Source organism: Poecilia formosa, unplaced genomic scaffold (assembly GCF_000485575.1).
Source record: "Poecilia formosa unplaced genomic scaffold, Poecilia_formosa-5.1.2 Scaffold27, whole genome shotgun sequence".
In the NCBI taxonomy this organism is placed as follows: domain Eukaryota; kingdom Metazoa; phylum Chordata; class Actinopteri; order Cyprinodontiformes; family Poeciliidae; genus Poecilia; species Poecilia formosa.
The window spans coordinates 645,416-661,227 of NW_006799966.1; the positions used below are offsets into that span (position 1 = coordinate 645,416).

General features: G+C 35.8%; 1 protein-coding gene across 6 annotated transcripts in view; it reads left to right on the forward strand.

Moving 5' to 3' along the window:
• Positions 1–15,812, forward strand: part of pde1cb (phosphodiesterase 1C, calmodulin-dependent b) — a 96,486-nt gene that overhangs the window by 18,593 nt on the left and 62,081 nt on the right. For 5 of the 6 annotated variants that reach the window (XR_001661680.1, XM_016669663.1, XM_016669662.1 and 2 more), the window contains exons 2-3: positions 3,484–3,534; positions 4,973–5,138. Coding sequence is in view for 5 of the 6 variants with exons in the window: in XM_016669663.1 (XP_016525149.1) it covers positions 3,484–3,534; positions 4,973–5,138 (217 nt within the window). In the remaining variant the exon portion in view is untranslated. Of the gene's footprint in view, positions 1–3,483; positions 3,535–4,972; positions 5,139–15,041; positions 15,356–15,812 lie in introns of those variants that run through there. The other variant, XM_016669666.1, reaches the window with a different exon arrangement.

Below are 15,812 nucleotides of genomic sequence, written 5' to 3' on the forward strand. Positions count from 1 at the left end.
CAATGAAGCAAAAATATAAGTAAAATACTGCCACTGTATGAGTGACCCATACTTTAGTTCACTTAAATTAAATAAATAGTAGATGTTTTTTTTTTTTTTTTTTTTTTTTTGCATTCCTATAGTATGTTTTGTTATCTGTAATCTGAATATCTTATTGACTTCGAGCTTTAAAAAGATTAAGTTGGAAAAAAAATCCTGAAACTGGAGACAGATTCAGGTTGATTTTCACAAAGGTAAGCTATAAATAGCAATCTGCAAGATTAAAAAAAATAAAACTGCACCATCAGAGCTTTGTACCGATTGCCATAATTGTGAAACACAGTTGAATAGATAAATGGAGCTTAACTGAAAATGTAAATGTTTTGATAAATTGTGTTTTTATGACAGAGATACACTGTGCTGCCAGAAGTATTAAATCTAAATCAGCTTCAATTTTTAGCTTTTTACAATGTTATGTTATAGGGATGTGTTTGTGGGAATTTGTGAAATCTTATTGTATTTTCTCTGGAATTTTACGATATATGCTACTTCAATTTGATCTTTAGTTTGTTTGTTTGTTTGTTTTTTGTTGTTGTTTTTTTCATTTGTTTCTCTGATAAGTGTTATTCTCACCTTCCCCATAGACACAATTGCAATATCAAAAATTATTTTGGAGACCATTACCCAAAATGCAACACATTGCAATATTACCACTTGTTGAATCACTATTTCCTGTATTTGTTTAAATGAATACGTACTGCTAAATATCAAACTATATTTCATGCATGTGAATACTTCTTGTTAATAGAAAACTAGATTTAGGAGGCAACTGGGCTCCATTCAGTCTTGTAAGTGTAATTGGAGAATTAAAAGTGATTTCCTGCTGATTTTTACAGAAAAACATCCTTAATGAAAAACAGGTTTGGGAACTATTTGATAAGATGAGCTTAGAAGATGTGTCTAGATAATTCCTCACTATAGCACTAATGAAGCTCCTCCATTCTACATCTATGATGGATGATGACATTCCTTGTTGCCTTTAGGGAAAAATGTTGTACCAGGATTGTTTGGTATTTCTTACTATCAGTATCTAATGGCCAAAAAAATGAAACAAGTTTATTATTGTTAATCTGTGATATTGCGTCTCAGTATTTGGACTGGATTATTTTTATTTAACCTTAGCATCGACTCATTGGCAGCACAATATTATCTTTCAGCAAAATGTACTATAATTAGAAATTGAGCACACTTGATGTGCAGCGACACTCTTATTTCAGTTGTTGTTTACTTCAGTACTTATGTAGCTGCTGCGAATGCAATTAGATCTTGTCTCTACCGTTTGTGCCAGTTTTTGTTTTGTTTTGTTTGTTTTGTAAAGCAGTGCACAATTTTTAATACCTTAGAGTATCATTAATAAAAAAGCATTTATTTCAGTAATGCAATGCAAAAAGTGAATTACATAACACACACACAACAGTCCAGTCGTTTCCCTCCTTTTGTCCAGGTAAGACTTATTCAACAAAGTGTTGTTGCCCTTTTCAGATCATCCCTTGGTGCCATGATCCACATGTGATCTTATGTCTCACAACCAGGTATCCTGGGTTGATGTTGACTCACCAATATTATGCCACAATCCTCTTTAGGAGGTGTTCATAAAGTCGCAGCCACCATGAAGTGAAAGACAATGGAGAACTGCAGAGCAAGAAGGACATAGCGATATGATTAAACAGAAAAAAGACATCTCACAGAGAGCAGAGACACTGGATGATCTAGCAGATGGTCTGTTCATCTAATCTTGGAAACATGTCAGCACAATCTGATGCAAATGGTAAAGAAGATGGAGCACAAAAGCTTTACTTTAACTTAAAACTTTGAGGTAGATCTCTGCCAGACAAAAAGGGATTCACCTGCATATGTCTTACGCATACAACTTAGGTAAATGCAGTGGTTTGTAAGCCACCTACAGGATGTGAAAATGAACCATGCCCATGATCTTGGAAAATCGGCTTGAGTGTCATGAACGTACAGAATGCTGAGAGAGGATTAGTGTTTATGTGTTTATTAATGTAATTAAGGTCTTGGAAAGGTTAATGAGTCATTGCTGGACATCTGCCTTCCCCATGATTATGTAGAGCACAACCTGGTCATGGTCAGTTTGAATAAACCACTATCTTTTAATTGTTTGTTTTTTGTTGTTGTTTTTTTATGTGGAAAAATATGTTTTGTTTGTTTCAGTGCAGTATTCAAGATTTTTGAGAAATAAAATGTTGGGTTTAGAAGCTTTTTGATATTTTTGATTTAGTAAGATGCTTCTGTACTGCCATGGTGCCAGTCTCAAGTGATTTAGTGCACAAACATCTAAATTATTAGTGGTTTGTGTCGCTGGTATTGAACAAAGCTTTCTTTGCATAGTTTCCTCAATGAAAAAAACACACTGGAAAATAGTGATGCTTATAAAACAACCAAAATAGATCAAAATTTGGTAACACTTTATTTGAAGGGGGGTGAATAAGACTGACATGACACTGTCATAAACATGACATAACACCTGTCATGAACATGAATATGCCTTCATGAATATTTATGACTGTTGTCATAAAGCGTCATTTGGTAAATTGTGACACTTTTAATACAAAGAAATCATTACTGATATAAATTTGTTATAAAAGTATTACTGATTGCACTTTAAAAAATTAGGTAACTTTATGTTATTAAAGGTAAAGTTTAAACAGTAATGATTTCCTGGTGAATGTCAAGTTGTCATAACAAAGACATTTTGAATAATGTCAACTTTGTATTAAAAGTGTCATAATTTACCGAATGACGCTTTATGACAACAGTCATAAATATTCATGAAGACTTATTCATGTTCATGACAGGTGTTATGTCATGTTTATGACAGTGTCATGACAGTCTTATTCAACCCCCTTCAAATAAAGTGTTACCCAAAATTTTAATATTATTGCACAGTTTGTTTATGTTTTCAAGCCTGTTTTCATTAACTGTGATGAAAAGATATTTTTATGTCAGAAATATGAAACTTATTGAAAATAATACCTGCTTTTTTCAAACATACTCTTAGTCTGATAAACAAGTTTTATCAAACTGTATATTCCAGTTATCTCAGTAAACAGTGAGCACATAGGATTTTTTAATAAAATAAAAAAACAAAAAAAAAACAAAACATCCAATTACCAAGAATAAATGCTATTGGAATTAATGACCTATGTGAAATAACTTTCAAAGCTTTCAATTCATGATGCATTGGTTTCTCAAATAATTATTTTCAATTTCCAAAACATTTTTAAGTATAATTTCCAGCTCACTGAAAATACTTAAGTCTGACAGAGTAACACAACTCTGACAATAAAAATAGTTATTTATTTAACCTCAAAGCATTGAAAGTAATATTTAGATTCTGTGCTTTTATGTTTTATGCATTTATTCAGTCTTGATTTTACAATTTTTTTCTTTTTCTTTTTTTTTTTTTTCTTTTTTTATCAGTGGCAAATGAAGATGGAGAGAGCTCCTGCAGACCCCCGGCCAGTTTTGCACGTAAGTTTAATGTGCACTGTATTAGTTTCACTTCGATTTTAGTCAGTTCCCTGAAATAATTAATTTTGAATCAATTCACCATTCTGATCAAGCCATTAAAGGGTCATTTTACCCACCACTAATGAGATATTAATGGTGCAGATTTATGGCCACCTCATTAACAGTTAGATTAGAGGTCATTAAACAGAAACTCTAGCATGAGTTTTTAAAATCTTTCTTTGCTGGCAAGACAAATTTCATATATCACCGGATACATTTACAGTCTCTGAATGACACATGCAGTTTTTAGGTTTGTGATCCGACAAAAGTTGGTACAGCCTTTTTTTTGTGCCAGCAGTGGTGAAATTAAAGTGAAATGACACAAGGAATTAGTACTGAAATTGTGAAACAAAATAAAACAAAAAAACAAACAAACAAACAAAAAAAAAAACAGCAAAGGTCTTAGAAATGTAAGAAAACAACTGAAATATATAAGTATACGGAAGGCAACCTCATCCACTATTGGTGCCAGCCTGAACTGTCATTATGAAGGTAACATCTAATGGTGGCTGAGAGCTAAGCACTCTCTAACAATCTTAGAAATCTTATTTTCCCAAAAAAATAAAAAAAAAGATTGATTTAATCACTTCCCACCCATATATGTAACCTCTGACTGGTCAAGTGACAACCTTCAAAACTACAATCTTGAGTAGGATATATTTTAATTTCACTTTTAATCAGTTTTACTTGCAATATTTCTAACAGAGGAGTTAAAACAATCATCAAAAGAGTTGTCCAAGAAGTAAAGACTACCAACAGAGAGTGTGAGAAAGTTTTGGATTGAAGATGTTTGACCAAAATGTAACTGTTTAAATGCATATTTGGCTTAGCAGCTTGTTTCAAAAAGGAAAAGCCATTGCACATTCCCTTTAAACAGTGGAGTTTGGGGCTGGGGACGCCATTGTGTGACTCTTTGTGAATGTCCTACATTTACTGAAACTTGTGCATATTCAGTACATTATCACAATAATACTTCTCCATGCCATCTACAATAAAAAGCTCCATTCTTAGGAGCTTTGCAGTTTGTATCAGCTCAGCAGTCGTGCAGCTCCACCAGTATTACTTGGATCGTTACCAATAGAAATATATTTTCTGAGAAAGAAATGTATGTGTTTAATATTTATTCAGCTGCTCTATCTACTGTTAGTTCATTTCAAACGTATACTGTCACTGACAATATTCATCCACATGAGGGCAGCATTGCAAAGGAATTGAATGATCCTGTTTCATTTGTATGCGACTCTGAAAGTTGCACCCTTCCAGTGAGTACGCCACATTTAATATTATTAATTTACCATCTGGTATTGGGACACCAGCTGGTAAACAAACATGAGCATCATTTGTGTCGCTCTTTATGCAGCTATCTCTCTCTCTCTCTCTCTCTCTCTCTCTTCTGCAGGCTCTAAATCCCAGAGTGCTTTGTGGAATGCCATCACGGCGGGAATGGGGATCAAAGGCAAAGAGCAGAAGGTCCCCCTGAATGACCCGCGGAGTCCCGAGGAGATTCTGGCCGACGACCTTCCGGCAGCAGACGAACCAGATGCCACAGAGAAAACTGCCATCAGGTTTGCTGCTGTCAACCTGTAGCATAATTGAGAGATTCTTATGTGTGAATTATCATAGAGGATTCAATGAGACTTCGACAGACACGTCCAGTCTACTACAGAGTACTGGACAAATAACTTTCTCAGTAGTACTTCACAGAATGGAGAGAAGCCAGTGTCTAAAATTCTGCATCATCCTGCAGTTTAAATGTTTATTTTTAGATTAGTGGAAGCTTAAACATTGTGTTTGACATTTAGCACTCTTGACTCAATCTCACATACGCTGGTAATTGTTATGTATGGCTGCTGACCTCAGGGGACTCGGCCATGATTGATTTCTCTTGGATAACAGGGACATGAAACCAGCATTAGCATAACCATGTTGTCTTTTAAGACGTTACTCCAATTAACCTTGATTGCTAAGGAGTATATTACAAAAGCAACAAGTGGCGAAAATGGAGCCTTTCTCCAGAGGATACTGAAGCACACCTTATATTTCACAAGAGGTTTTTAATTGTACATGATAAATTGTGGGAATCCTGTTTTAGTCTCACCTGCTTTTGTTTTTCCCTCTTCCACGTTTCCTTGTGAAATCTTAAAATGCCGTATTGTTTGTTTTTCTTTTTTTTTGGCCATTGTGTTCTCGTGCAGCTCAGATCCAGAGAAGAGTGATAAGATGTAGAAAGTGATTTTCCACTTGACTAGTCTCAACCTGTTCCTTTATTTAAAAGCTGTACCAGCACATCTTAGAAGGAGGAACTGTGCATAAAAGCAAACTCACCCTGTTCTGAGGAAATGACTCATTTATCCATGAAGACAATAAATTTGTCTTATCATTATAGATTACATTTAATCAGCGTAAGTAAGCACCTGCATTGCGGAAAAGCAAGCTATAAAACATTTGGGTGAAGAAGAAGAATTCAAAGTATGTGGAAGACATAGAAGACATCAGACAGGAGGTTCATGAAAGTGGAATCCCTGATGGTGACAAAGACTACTTCAGTACATCTATGGGAAAAGACTCAGGAAAAAGGGAAAGGCTTTAAGAGAATGACGCAAGCAAGAAGCAGTAAATTCCAACTAGAGGTAGGTGAATAAGAAGGTGGGTATATGAGGCTTATACAGAAATCATACTTGGAGGCTTTCTTTTTAGTCCATCACACAATGGCGGTTGGAAAAAGTTTCACTAATTAATTTCATCCCATTTTGACATGCAGGTGGTTTTACACTTTTCTCAGTGTAAGGTGGTCAAATGCTACTCCCCCTCCCACCCCCCCTTATATTTAATGCTCGTTTTTGATTTCTACAAATAATGAGTGCAAAAGCAGTCCAGTCCAGCTGTGATCAGAGTATGTTAGAATTTGATCTAGAGATGATCAAATGGATTTCAGATTCCTTGGGAGAAAAACAAAAAACAAAAAAAAACAATGAAACAGCCCTTTCATTTAGCGCACACCCAGTGCTGAGACTGAGCTCATTCTGCAGCATCATTACCCACCTGTGGTGTGTGGCTATATTTTCCTACAGCTTTCAAAATGCACAACCGATGAGATGTCTAATCCCCGTTGACTGAACATACGAACAATTAACAGAAAACGTGTTCAGAGCAGAACAGACAGATAACCAAAAGGCGACAGCTTTTTGGAGCAATACAAGTCAGATCAAAAAACGCCATTTTGTTAAGAATATTAGACACTTTGAAGTGTTACAGATCATTTAAATTAAAAACTATCAATGAAAAACAACAATTATTACATTTACCTTAAAATATGTCTTCAAGATAACTTTACTTATAAAAGGTTTATGCTGAAAAGAAGCCTGTAGCTTATAAAACCAAAAAAATAAAAAACCAGGTGATTTCCCAGTGCACAATCTTAATCACAACCTTCACCAGTGATTTAATTCCTTTGCTGCTTTGTCACGGAAATCCCACTAAAGCCAGCTGATGACTTTGGCCCTGCTAACTGTGGTTAATGGAGGATAAATCCATTGAGAGTGAGAGGGATCTGCACCTGAATGACAAATAGCAAGATTACGCTAGAAGGTGATTAAATGACTGAGGAAACAATAGTAATCCATAAAATGATGGAACACAACGTTACCTCTTTGACCGGAGCTGAATGTTATCCTCCAGTCTGTGATAATTAGATTTCAACGGTAAGCAAAGGATGATCAGATAATCTGTTACAAGCAGGAAGGACATCAGTAACTGACTTATAAATAAAATAAAAATAAAGGTTTCCAGGGGAACGCTTTTAGATAAATAGCTGTTCTTTCTTTATTTCTTTTTTTAAGCTCAGGAGTGACTGCGTGGCTGTCTTCTACGTCTTGTTCTTACCGATGCCTTTTTAAATTGGACGTATTTTTCAGTTAGCATTGCCAATGAAACATTCCCACTCTTTTTTTTGGTTTTCTTTATTGCAGTTGTGCCCTCAACTGTGCCCAAGTGAACTCAGTGGGGATAAAACTGTGACAGAAAACGTAACTGGTCAGCAGCTGTTTAGAATCCTAGCCGTTTAAATAGTAAATAATCAATAACTTTCTACTAGACACAGAATGCTGTGAGTATCTTGACTTGGCTGTCAGATGGACTGCTGTCTGCTGTCAATATTATATGGATTGCATTGATTCAAGAGTGTCTAGCAGCATGATCTACAAGTGCTTAACCCAATGATATTTACCTCATACAACTCAAGATACAATCTCATAGGTTAGTTTAACAACTTGGCTTGCCTTTTTCTATGGCTAAAACTAGATATGAATAGAATTTATCTACAGTCTTGTATTAAACTTTTTATTCTCAACATTCTTGTCATTCTGTATGAGTTTAGTTTGTTTCGTTTTTAACTTTTCTTTGTCTTGTGACTGTCTTGTTGGTAGAATAAGGTGATGACAAACTTTCATCAACAAAGCTAAGGTTTGCTAATGTTTAAATCTGTTGCTTTCTGTTGCATTGACATTGCTTTTGTCACTTATGTCAGAACAGTAAAGCCGTTCAGACAAGTAGTTAATGATTTAGATTATTTAATTAAACTTACAGCTGATTGACTCTGAAAAATATTCTTAGTTAAACACAACAGGACTCCCCCAAAAGATCCTGTATCCACATCACAATCGATCGGAGCTATTTTAGCAATAAAAGATGAGCAACACCAGGCTGTTAATGCTGTGACTGATTGCAGTGGTTCCACTTTGAAAAGGCACATTTGTCTTTTACATTTGTCTAATTTACTCCTGCATAGTGAGCAAGTTCCATTGAAATAGCATCTTAACTTTCTCCTGTATGGACTGCTGCATTATTAAACTTATTGTTGTTTTGTTTTAATGGCTTCTTTTTGTTGTCTTGCCAACAAAAAGAAATTGAAAATCATTGGAGACCTTATTTAAGTTTGTTAACGGGAGTATCTGTGCTAAAAAATATAAATTAACACACAACAATAAACATGAATATAGAACAGAACCATCAAAAATAAAATATATTCTTGAACTTATAGATCACACCCAATTTTCTCTAATTGCAAGGTTAAGATCCTGGATCAAACCAAAGTAATGGTGGATATAAATTATTAGAAGCATATAACTTCTATTTCTGTATAGTATACTCAATAAAATGGACAGTAAGTGTATATTTTTGATCAAACTTTCTTTCATTTTTAGGTGTTTAAAGTAAAACGGCACATCTTAGAAATAATTGTCAAGACATTCTAAGATATGAAGTGTGCTTTTTCATCCTAATGCCTTCTGCAGGGCTGTTTTGGTGCTCATATCGGTGCATAAATAGTGAATAAATGTCAAAGGACAACTGGAATAAGTCAGAATTACATGGTTCAGACTTGCTGTGGTTATGAAGACAATTCATTTTGAAAAAAAATGTTATTGCAACAATACTGTTGTATGAAGAATAATGGCAGTCCAACAACAAGCAGAAGATTCAGAATAATATTTTTTAAAAAGCAGCAAAGAGCTAAGGGGGGAAAATAAGCTTTCTCATATTGCAAACATTGCACAGAAAACAAGCAGCAACCAGCATAACCTCACATATTGCCAATTTACCATGTTCATTTGCAGCTAAAACGCCTTTGTGGTCAGCTTGGAGATTTATCTGGTGGTTAATTGGATGCTGTGTGCTGCAGTGCACTTTGCAGCTGATTAAGGCAGCTGTCTCCAACGTGGCAGCCCACTGTCTCTGTAGCTGACCCCTCATTTGGCAACAGCAGCGGGTTCACAGACCCCCACAGACAGCCCCTGTGAAGCAACAAGCTCCATCACGAGCCTCAGTAGCCCACTAATGAGCCTCCGCTGGTCGGAGAGACGGGAAGCCCAAATAGCAGAGCCATTGATCTAAATGATTAAGAGACAGCCTCAACATTATGATGTTACTGCTGTACCACAGTGAATGCCATAATATTACATGTTACAGACGTAAAATCTGAACATAATCACCAGTACCCTATGTTTTGTTGAAAATGTAGTAAAATTTTCACAAACTGGGAACAGAATAAAGCTTTTGTTTGTGCCAAAAAAAAGAGAAACAGTCCACGCCTGCCCAAATAAGAAGACTGTTTTCTTTTTTCTTCTGACCTATGATTAAGAAAGGATAGGATTTTGTCCTCGGATTCAATAACATTTAATTTAGGAATATGTTTAATTAATGCATACAAAGATAAAATTAAGACCAAATGCTATAAAATACTACGATCAATTTATATTATACGGAAGAAATTGACCTACAGCTTAAATCACATCCCTAACCTCATTCTATTATTGCATATTTGCTTTGTCAACAGAACTTCCTTTAAACACACCACAGATACCACGCAAGATATGAGGCAACCGTCTCTGTTTTTAAAAGGTGCTATAGTTAAACCAATACAGTAACAGGATCAGGAGTGTAACTCCAGCATGGAGATAAGATGGGCAGCAGGAACTGCTGTTGTTTTGATCAGTGGAGTTCAGGTGGACTTCACTGTTGATATCTCAGGGTGACTGATTTGGAGGGAAAAATGGGTGACTTTGAAAACTGGAAGATGAGAAAAAGCTGTGGCAGACAAATTAATCCGAGTTTAAGGTGTAGAACAAATGAAAAGTTGCACAAAAAGTGCAAAATGGCAACAGAAAGTAAGCTGGTTCTATATGCTTCAGGGGAGGTAAAATAGGAGATTTGTACTAAGTGCGGCGATGTCTGATGGTGGAGTCAGACTGCCATCAGCCATGGAGTTGGTCCTGTAAATGGCAGGTTGCCTGTCCAACCCCTGGCTCCGTCTGCCTGATGGTGTCGGTGTAAAATCTAGCTTCTACCAAGGCAGCTGCAGCTGTAGTTTGCTGCCTTCAGTGCGTGAATGTGAGGGTGATTGAGAATAGCTGATTCTCAATCACGCTCATTGTAAAGCGCCTTTGAGTGCCCAGGAAAGCGCCATATAAGTCTGATGTCATTTCATTTCCATTTAAAGTCATTTCCTTAAATGGAACGGACCTTCATAGGCAAAAGCCTACTATAAGATTTTGCACCATGACATACAAGTGTTGTTTTTCTTTTAAAGAAAAGCAATATTTGAAGAGCAGATTCATCTTCATGCTTTAAAAGTAGAACTTTTTCAAGTGAGCACAAACCTTTGAGAGATTGGGTTCATCAAGGTTACCTCATAGAAAATATGAGTGTTTTAACATACAACTTTGGAGAAAATTTTGACAGGTAATTTAATTTAATTTTCAATCTTAAAAGTAAGTTTAATTGCATAAATCTGTATGCATAAAATTATGAAAGCGCTCGTAAATGGCTAATTTACCAACCTTTACTTTACAAGAGTAGTTTTTTTTTAACCTAGCTGAGTTTAAAATAGAATCTATACCGGCTGTGTCTCATCCAGTGCTGAGCTTTGTACCTATTTGTGGAAGTATTTTCACTTGTAGTTTACATCATCTCTTTATTTGGATTACAGTCTTTATTTAGCCTCTGTGGTTACTTTTTAAATAGCTCTCAATCTCATCCCCATTTGCTCCTTCCAGGAGCTGTGGGTGTCTAACTAATGAGCTTACAGAACCTACTGCTTTACCTGTTTGGACTGAATAGGCTGCACAACAGCAAGGAACATTTAGCAAAGAAAATCAGGTTAAAAGGTGCATATATACAACTGCTCAAAAAAATAAAGGGAACACTCAAATAACACATCCTAGATCTGAATGAATGAAATATTCTCATTGAATACTTTGTTCTGTACAAAGTTGAATGTGCTGACAACAAAATCACACAAAAATCATCAATGGAAATCAAATTTATTAACCAATGGAGGCCTGGATTTGGAGCCACACACAATATTAAAGTGAAATGTTCCCTTTATTCTTTTGAGTACTATATATTCATCAGGTATCTGGAAATTGGGCTGCAATAAGCAGCTAGTAAGTAAACACACATAAAAAGCGCATGGGAACCAGATCATGAGGGGTTTCATAACTCTGATATATATAAGGTGAGCTCAACTAGATTCAATTTGAGAGAACACTTTATATCTTCTAAATCTAGAACAATTATTTTGTGGCATTTTTGAAAATTGTCCTATTAGTCAACTGCATTGTTTTTGCTTCATCCTTGATCCAAGGAAAGGACCTTCATCCTTCATCAAAAAATATTTATTTGTACAGAAAAACTCATAAAAAGTTTTAAAACAAGTCTTACCACGTGGATCTTTTTTGTTGGTGAAAACAAGGATCAAATCCTGTGTAAAAATGTATTTATTTATTTATTTTTTGCCCAGATTGCTTCCCCTCTCCCCTGAGGCTCCACCTTTGACCTGTCTCTATCTGTCTTGGGAGGAAGCTGATGTATTTTTCCGCTCCTATAACCCTGCAAATAAAAAAAGCTTCATGGTTGAGTGCTCTCAGTTGCTCCCATCCAGCTTTATATCTCTACTAATTCCAAGAGAAATACAGTTTATACAGAGGAATCATATTTTTTGATAGATGATCTTCAACAAAATGTGGTCATTACTGTGAAGGCGCTTGCTATTTTGATGCATAGCTATCCTTATCGAGCGGCCTGGAAATTTAAATGAGATTTAAATTTTTCATGTACCTCCAAATGGCTGGGGCTGCTAATGTCTGGATTTCACTATGTGAGCTATGTACAAGCCTCAGTAGAGTTAGTACAGTGTAATTTCTATCACGTCCTTTCATCTTAGTTATAGAAACGTTGTAGATGATTTGATTCTCTGGGGCCCTTTGTGAGCACCTGTAGTAGTAATTAATCATGTAATTTATCATTAGAGGAAGGTATGGAGGAGATTTAAGATGTTGCGTTAATCCATTAATCTGGAATTGAAATTAAATGTTTGCTAAGTGGATAAACTAAATTGTCCTGCAGACAACCAGAGCTGCAGGTTGTTATTGTTTAGGCCTACCCAACCATCCATCATGGTCGCTGACAAAGCTTTTAGCTGTTAACACTTTCCACTTTGTTTCCCACGTGCTTGAGTTGACTCATGCTTTATCTTGACTCTGTAACAAATGCAGCAAATTGTTATGAATTATCTTTGAATATCCTCTCTAGTCTCAACTTTTTATCCAATTTACTGACATAAAATATGCAGATAAAAAAAATATATATCTGTGTAATCTTTTTTTTTTGTTTCCTGAAAGTGTTTCACTCATCATTTGCAGATTTATTCAGAGGACTGGCTGATATTTTGTTTTAGAGTCTATATGTCTCTCAGTAAAGCTGCATTTTATCCTGCTGTTTAATTCACCATGGAAGTTTTAGTTTTGCAAGTCAGAACTTCTATCAGTACTATCTGACTTAAATACAGTTTAGATTGTTCTAAAATATATATTATGCATCTAATTTGTTAGGCAACCAATAGCAACTACCTTCTAAACTAAACAAATTTATTTGCTTGAATAAACTGTAGAAAATATACAAATAAAAGCAACTACCTGCTATGAAATCCTTTTTCCTCAAACTGCACACGTGTTGTACCATACAAACACCTAGATGTGAAGGTTTTCCCACACATCCAGGTGAATATGTTCAGGCAGGGTCAACCAGAGTACACATATTTCAGATAGAGCAAGCAGTTTATCAGTGTATACAAAAACAATTATTTCAGATACAGAACAGAAAGAGTGGCAGTAGACCCAAGAGAATTAGACTCACACTGACCTAGGCTGGGAAAAAGTGAACGTGTTTAGTAAGGGCTTCCTTTGACCTGTTTTTTTAAAGGCTCTGGTAAATGTGTTGCAATATGCAAACATAAGATAAAATAAGACAATGTTTTGCAATGTGCTGCTGTTAAATAAACTTCATAACTGCCAGAAATGAAAAGTTACCTTGAATCTTCAGGGTGAAAGCTTTGTTATATAAAAGCATATCAGTTTGAATTGTGAACTGCAATAATTATTTGTGTTTATTACTTGGAAAAACATCATAGAGGTGCATCTCAGTAAGTAATTAATTTTAGTGGTATGTTACAAGTGTTTATTTTTGTAAAACTTGATGACTATGGTTCTGTCTTCTCTGAATTCAGAATATTGCTGAAGACAAAACACAAAAGAGGTTTTATCACAACATTATGTGGAAGACAAAAAAGCTCATTGCTAAAGCAGTTGGGTGTTCGAAAGTGATGGATCCAATAATGTTAGAGAGTTGAGGAGAAGGAAAAGATGTGGTGGGAAAAGTTGCACATACAATAGGGATAACAGTAATGATGAGAGGATTATGAAGGCCCTTCATAAGTTTGGGGCGGCATGACACAAATTGTGGACTGCAGCTGTATGTAATCATTAACTGCAACCTTGAGAGGCATGTAGGGCAAAATCCAGATAAGAATTTGGGGGAGCTTCACGCAGAGTGAATAAATGCAGGCCAGCCAGCAGCCAAATAAAAATCCTACACATGGACCTCAAATGTCACCTTCTCGTTTCAAGCCTCTTGAACCAGAGACAGTACTGTTGCTTAGTAAAAAAAAAAAAATCCTCTTTTCAAATAAAGAGGCTCAAGGAGCAGTGGAGAAACACATAACCCGTTGAAGGTCAGTGTGAAGTTTCCACAGTCAGTAATGATTTGGGGTGCAATGTCATCTCCTGGTGTTGGTTTGCTGTGTTTTATGAAGTCCAAAGTCAGAATAAGCTTGTGCCTTTAGAGAGCTTGAGGCTTGACTCTGCTGACAAGCTTTATAAAGATGGTGACCAGACCAAACAATGCTATTAAACCAACCAGAACTTCTTCAGCACAACTTCAGAGCCTGTGGCTGAACACTTTTGTACCACAAGGCAGTAATTTATGCAAAAGGAGATCAAACCTATTATAGAGAGCTTATACTGTACTGTACTTGTACTGTACTGTACTGTACTGTACAGTGCTTATACTGTACAGTACAATGAGCTAATTTCAGCAATTCAACATTGCTGTTTTAAATGTAGTTTTTTTTATTAATCCTTTATTTTCTTTTTTTTAATTCAATTGCTGAAATCTATTAACTTGTCATCGAAATTCTAATTTATTGTGATACAACAGTGAAAGCGGTTGACAAATGAATGTATAATATTCTTGAAAATACAACAGAAAGCCAATGCTAAGTATAGCTTTACCAGTGCGTAACGTTCATGCGAGGTTGCCACCTTGCTTTGCCTTTATGCCTTTTGAGCTTTAAAAACCTTTTAAAGCTCCCACATAAGAAAAATTATTTGGTAGTATCGAATACTCAAAATCCACTTTTTTTTTTTTAGCCCTTAGATATGTTTTATGTACTTTTACTCTGTGGGAGTGCACCCCCCGAAAAAACATTTATTCTCTCTCGGTGTTGTGTAGATATCTTTATATTCTTTTTTTGTTATATTTTTTAGTCTATGTTAATTTTTCTCTATTTGCTACAACGTTTTCTTGGCTATGACGTCACCGCATTTGCAATGAACCTTCTAAAGTGTCATCACTTCCGGTTTTGTGAATCCGCCATTTTTTTCACCTCGCCTCGATTTTGTACTGCAAGATCAGTTATTCCGAAGTTGCAAGTAAACAAGTTGTAGCGTGTATTAACACACAAGATTTCTTACATTGCACCCCGGCGTCAGGTTAAATTTCCAATTTTATTTTTCTTGGGAATGTGCCCACATCACCTGCGAAAGTCCGTTTTTGGAGCACTTAAGGACCACTACTTCAGCAACCTGTCAGAGGGATTTTCTGAAACACTTCATCTGATTGAAGCGTCTGTTTCTTCTCTCTCCACTAAAACGAGGCACACGGCAAAGCGGTAAGTTCCAAATAACGGTAAAATGACAACAAAGCTTATTTTAGACATGAATATTTTTGTCTTAATAATGACGTCCTGGCCGTTGATTTAAAAGTAGCATTGAGCCGTGTGCTTCTGTTAGCCCTGTGTGCTAGCTTTTAGCTGCCTGCTTGAGGATATAACTGTACTGCATGTTTCGGAAATTATTTGGCTTTGCTTTTGTCTTGGGTAACACATCCAAATGCATGCAGTGACATTCTTGACAAAATCAACTTCCTAATTATATCAAGGCTGTTTACTTCATTCAAATTGTGGTAGCATTAATATTTTAATAAGCATCTGGAATTTATGGACACTACAGCAAAACTACACTCCATGTATGGATGAGAAAGTGTAAACACAGTAGTAACACCATTGGGATGCATTCATTTGAATGCGTAATTCTGCTGGTTTGTTGTCCATTGTTGACATCTCTAAT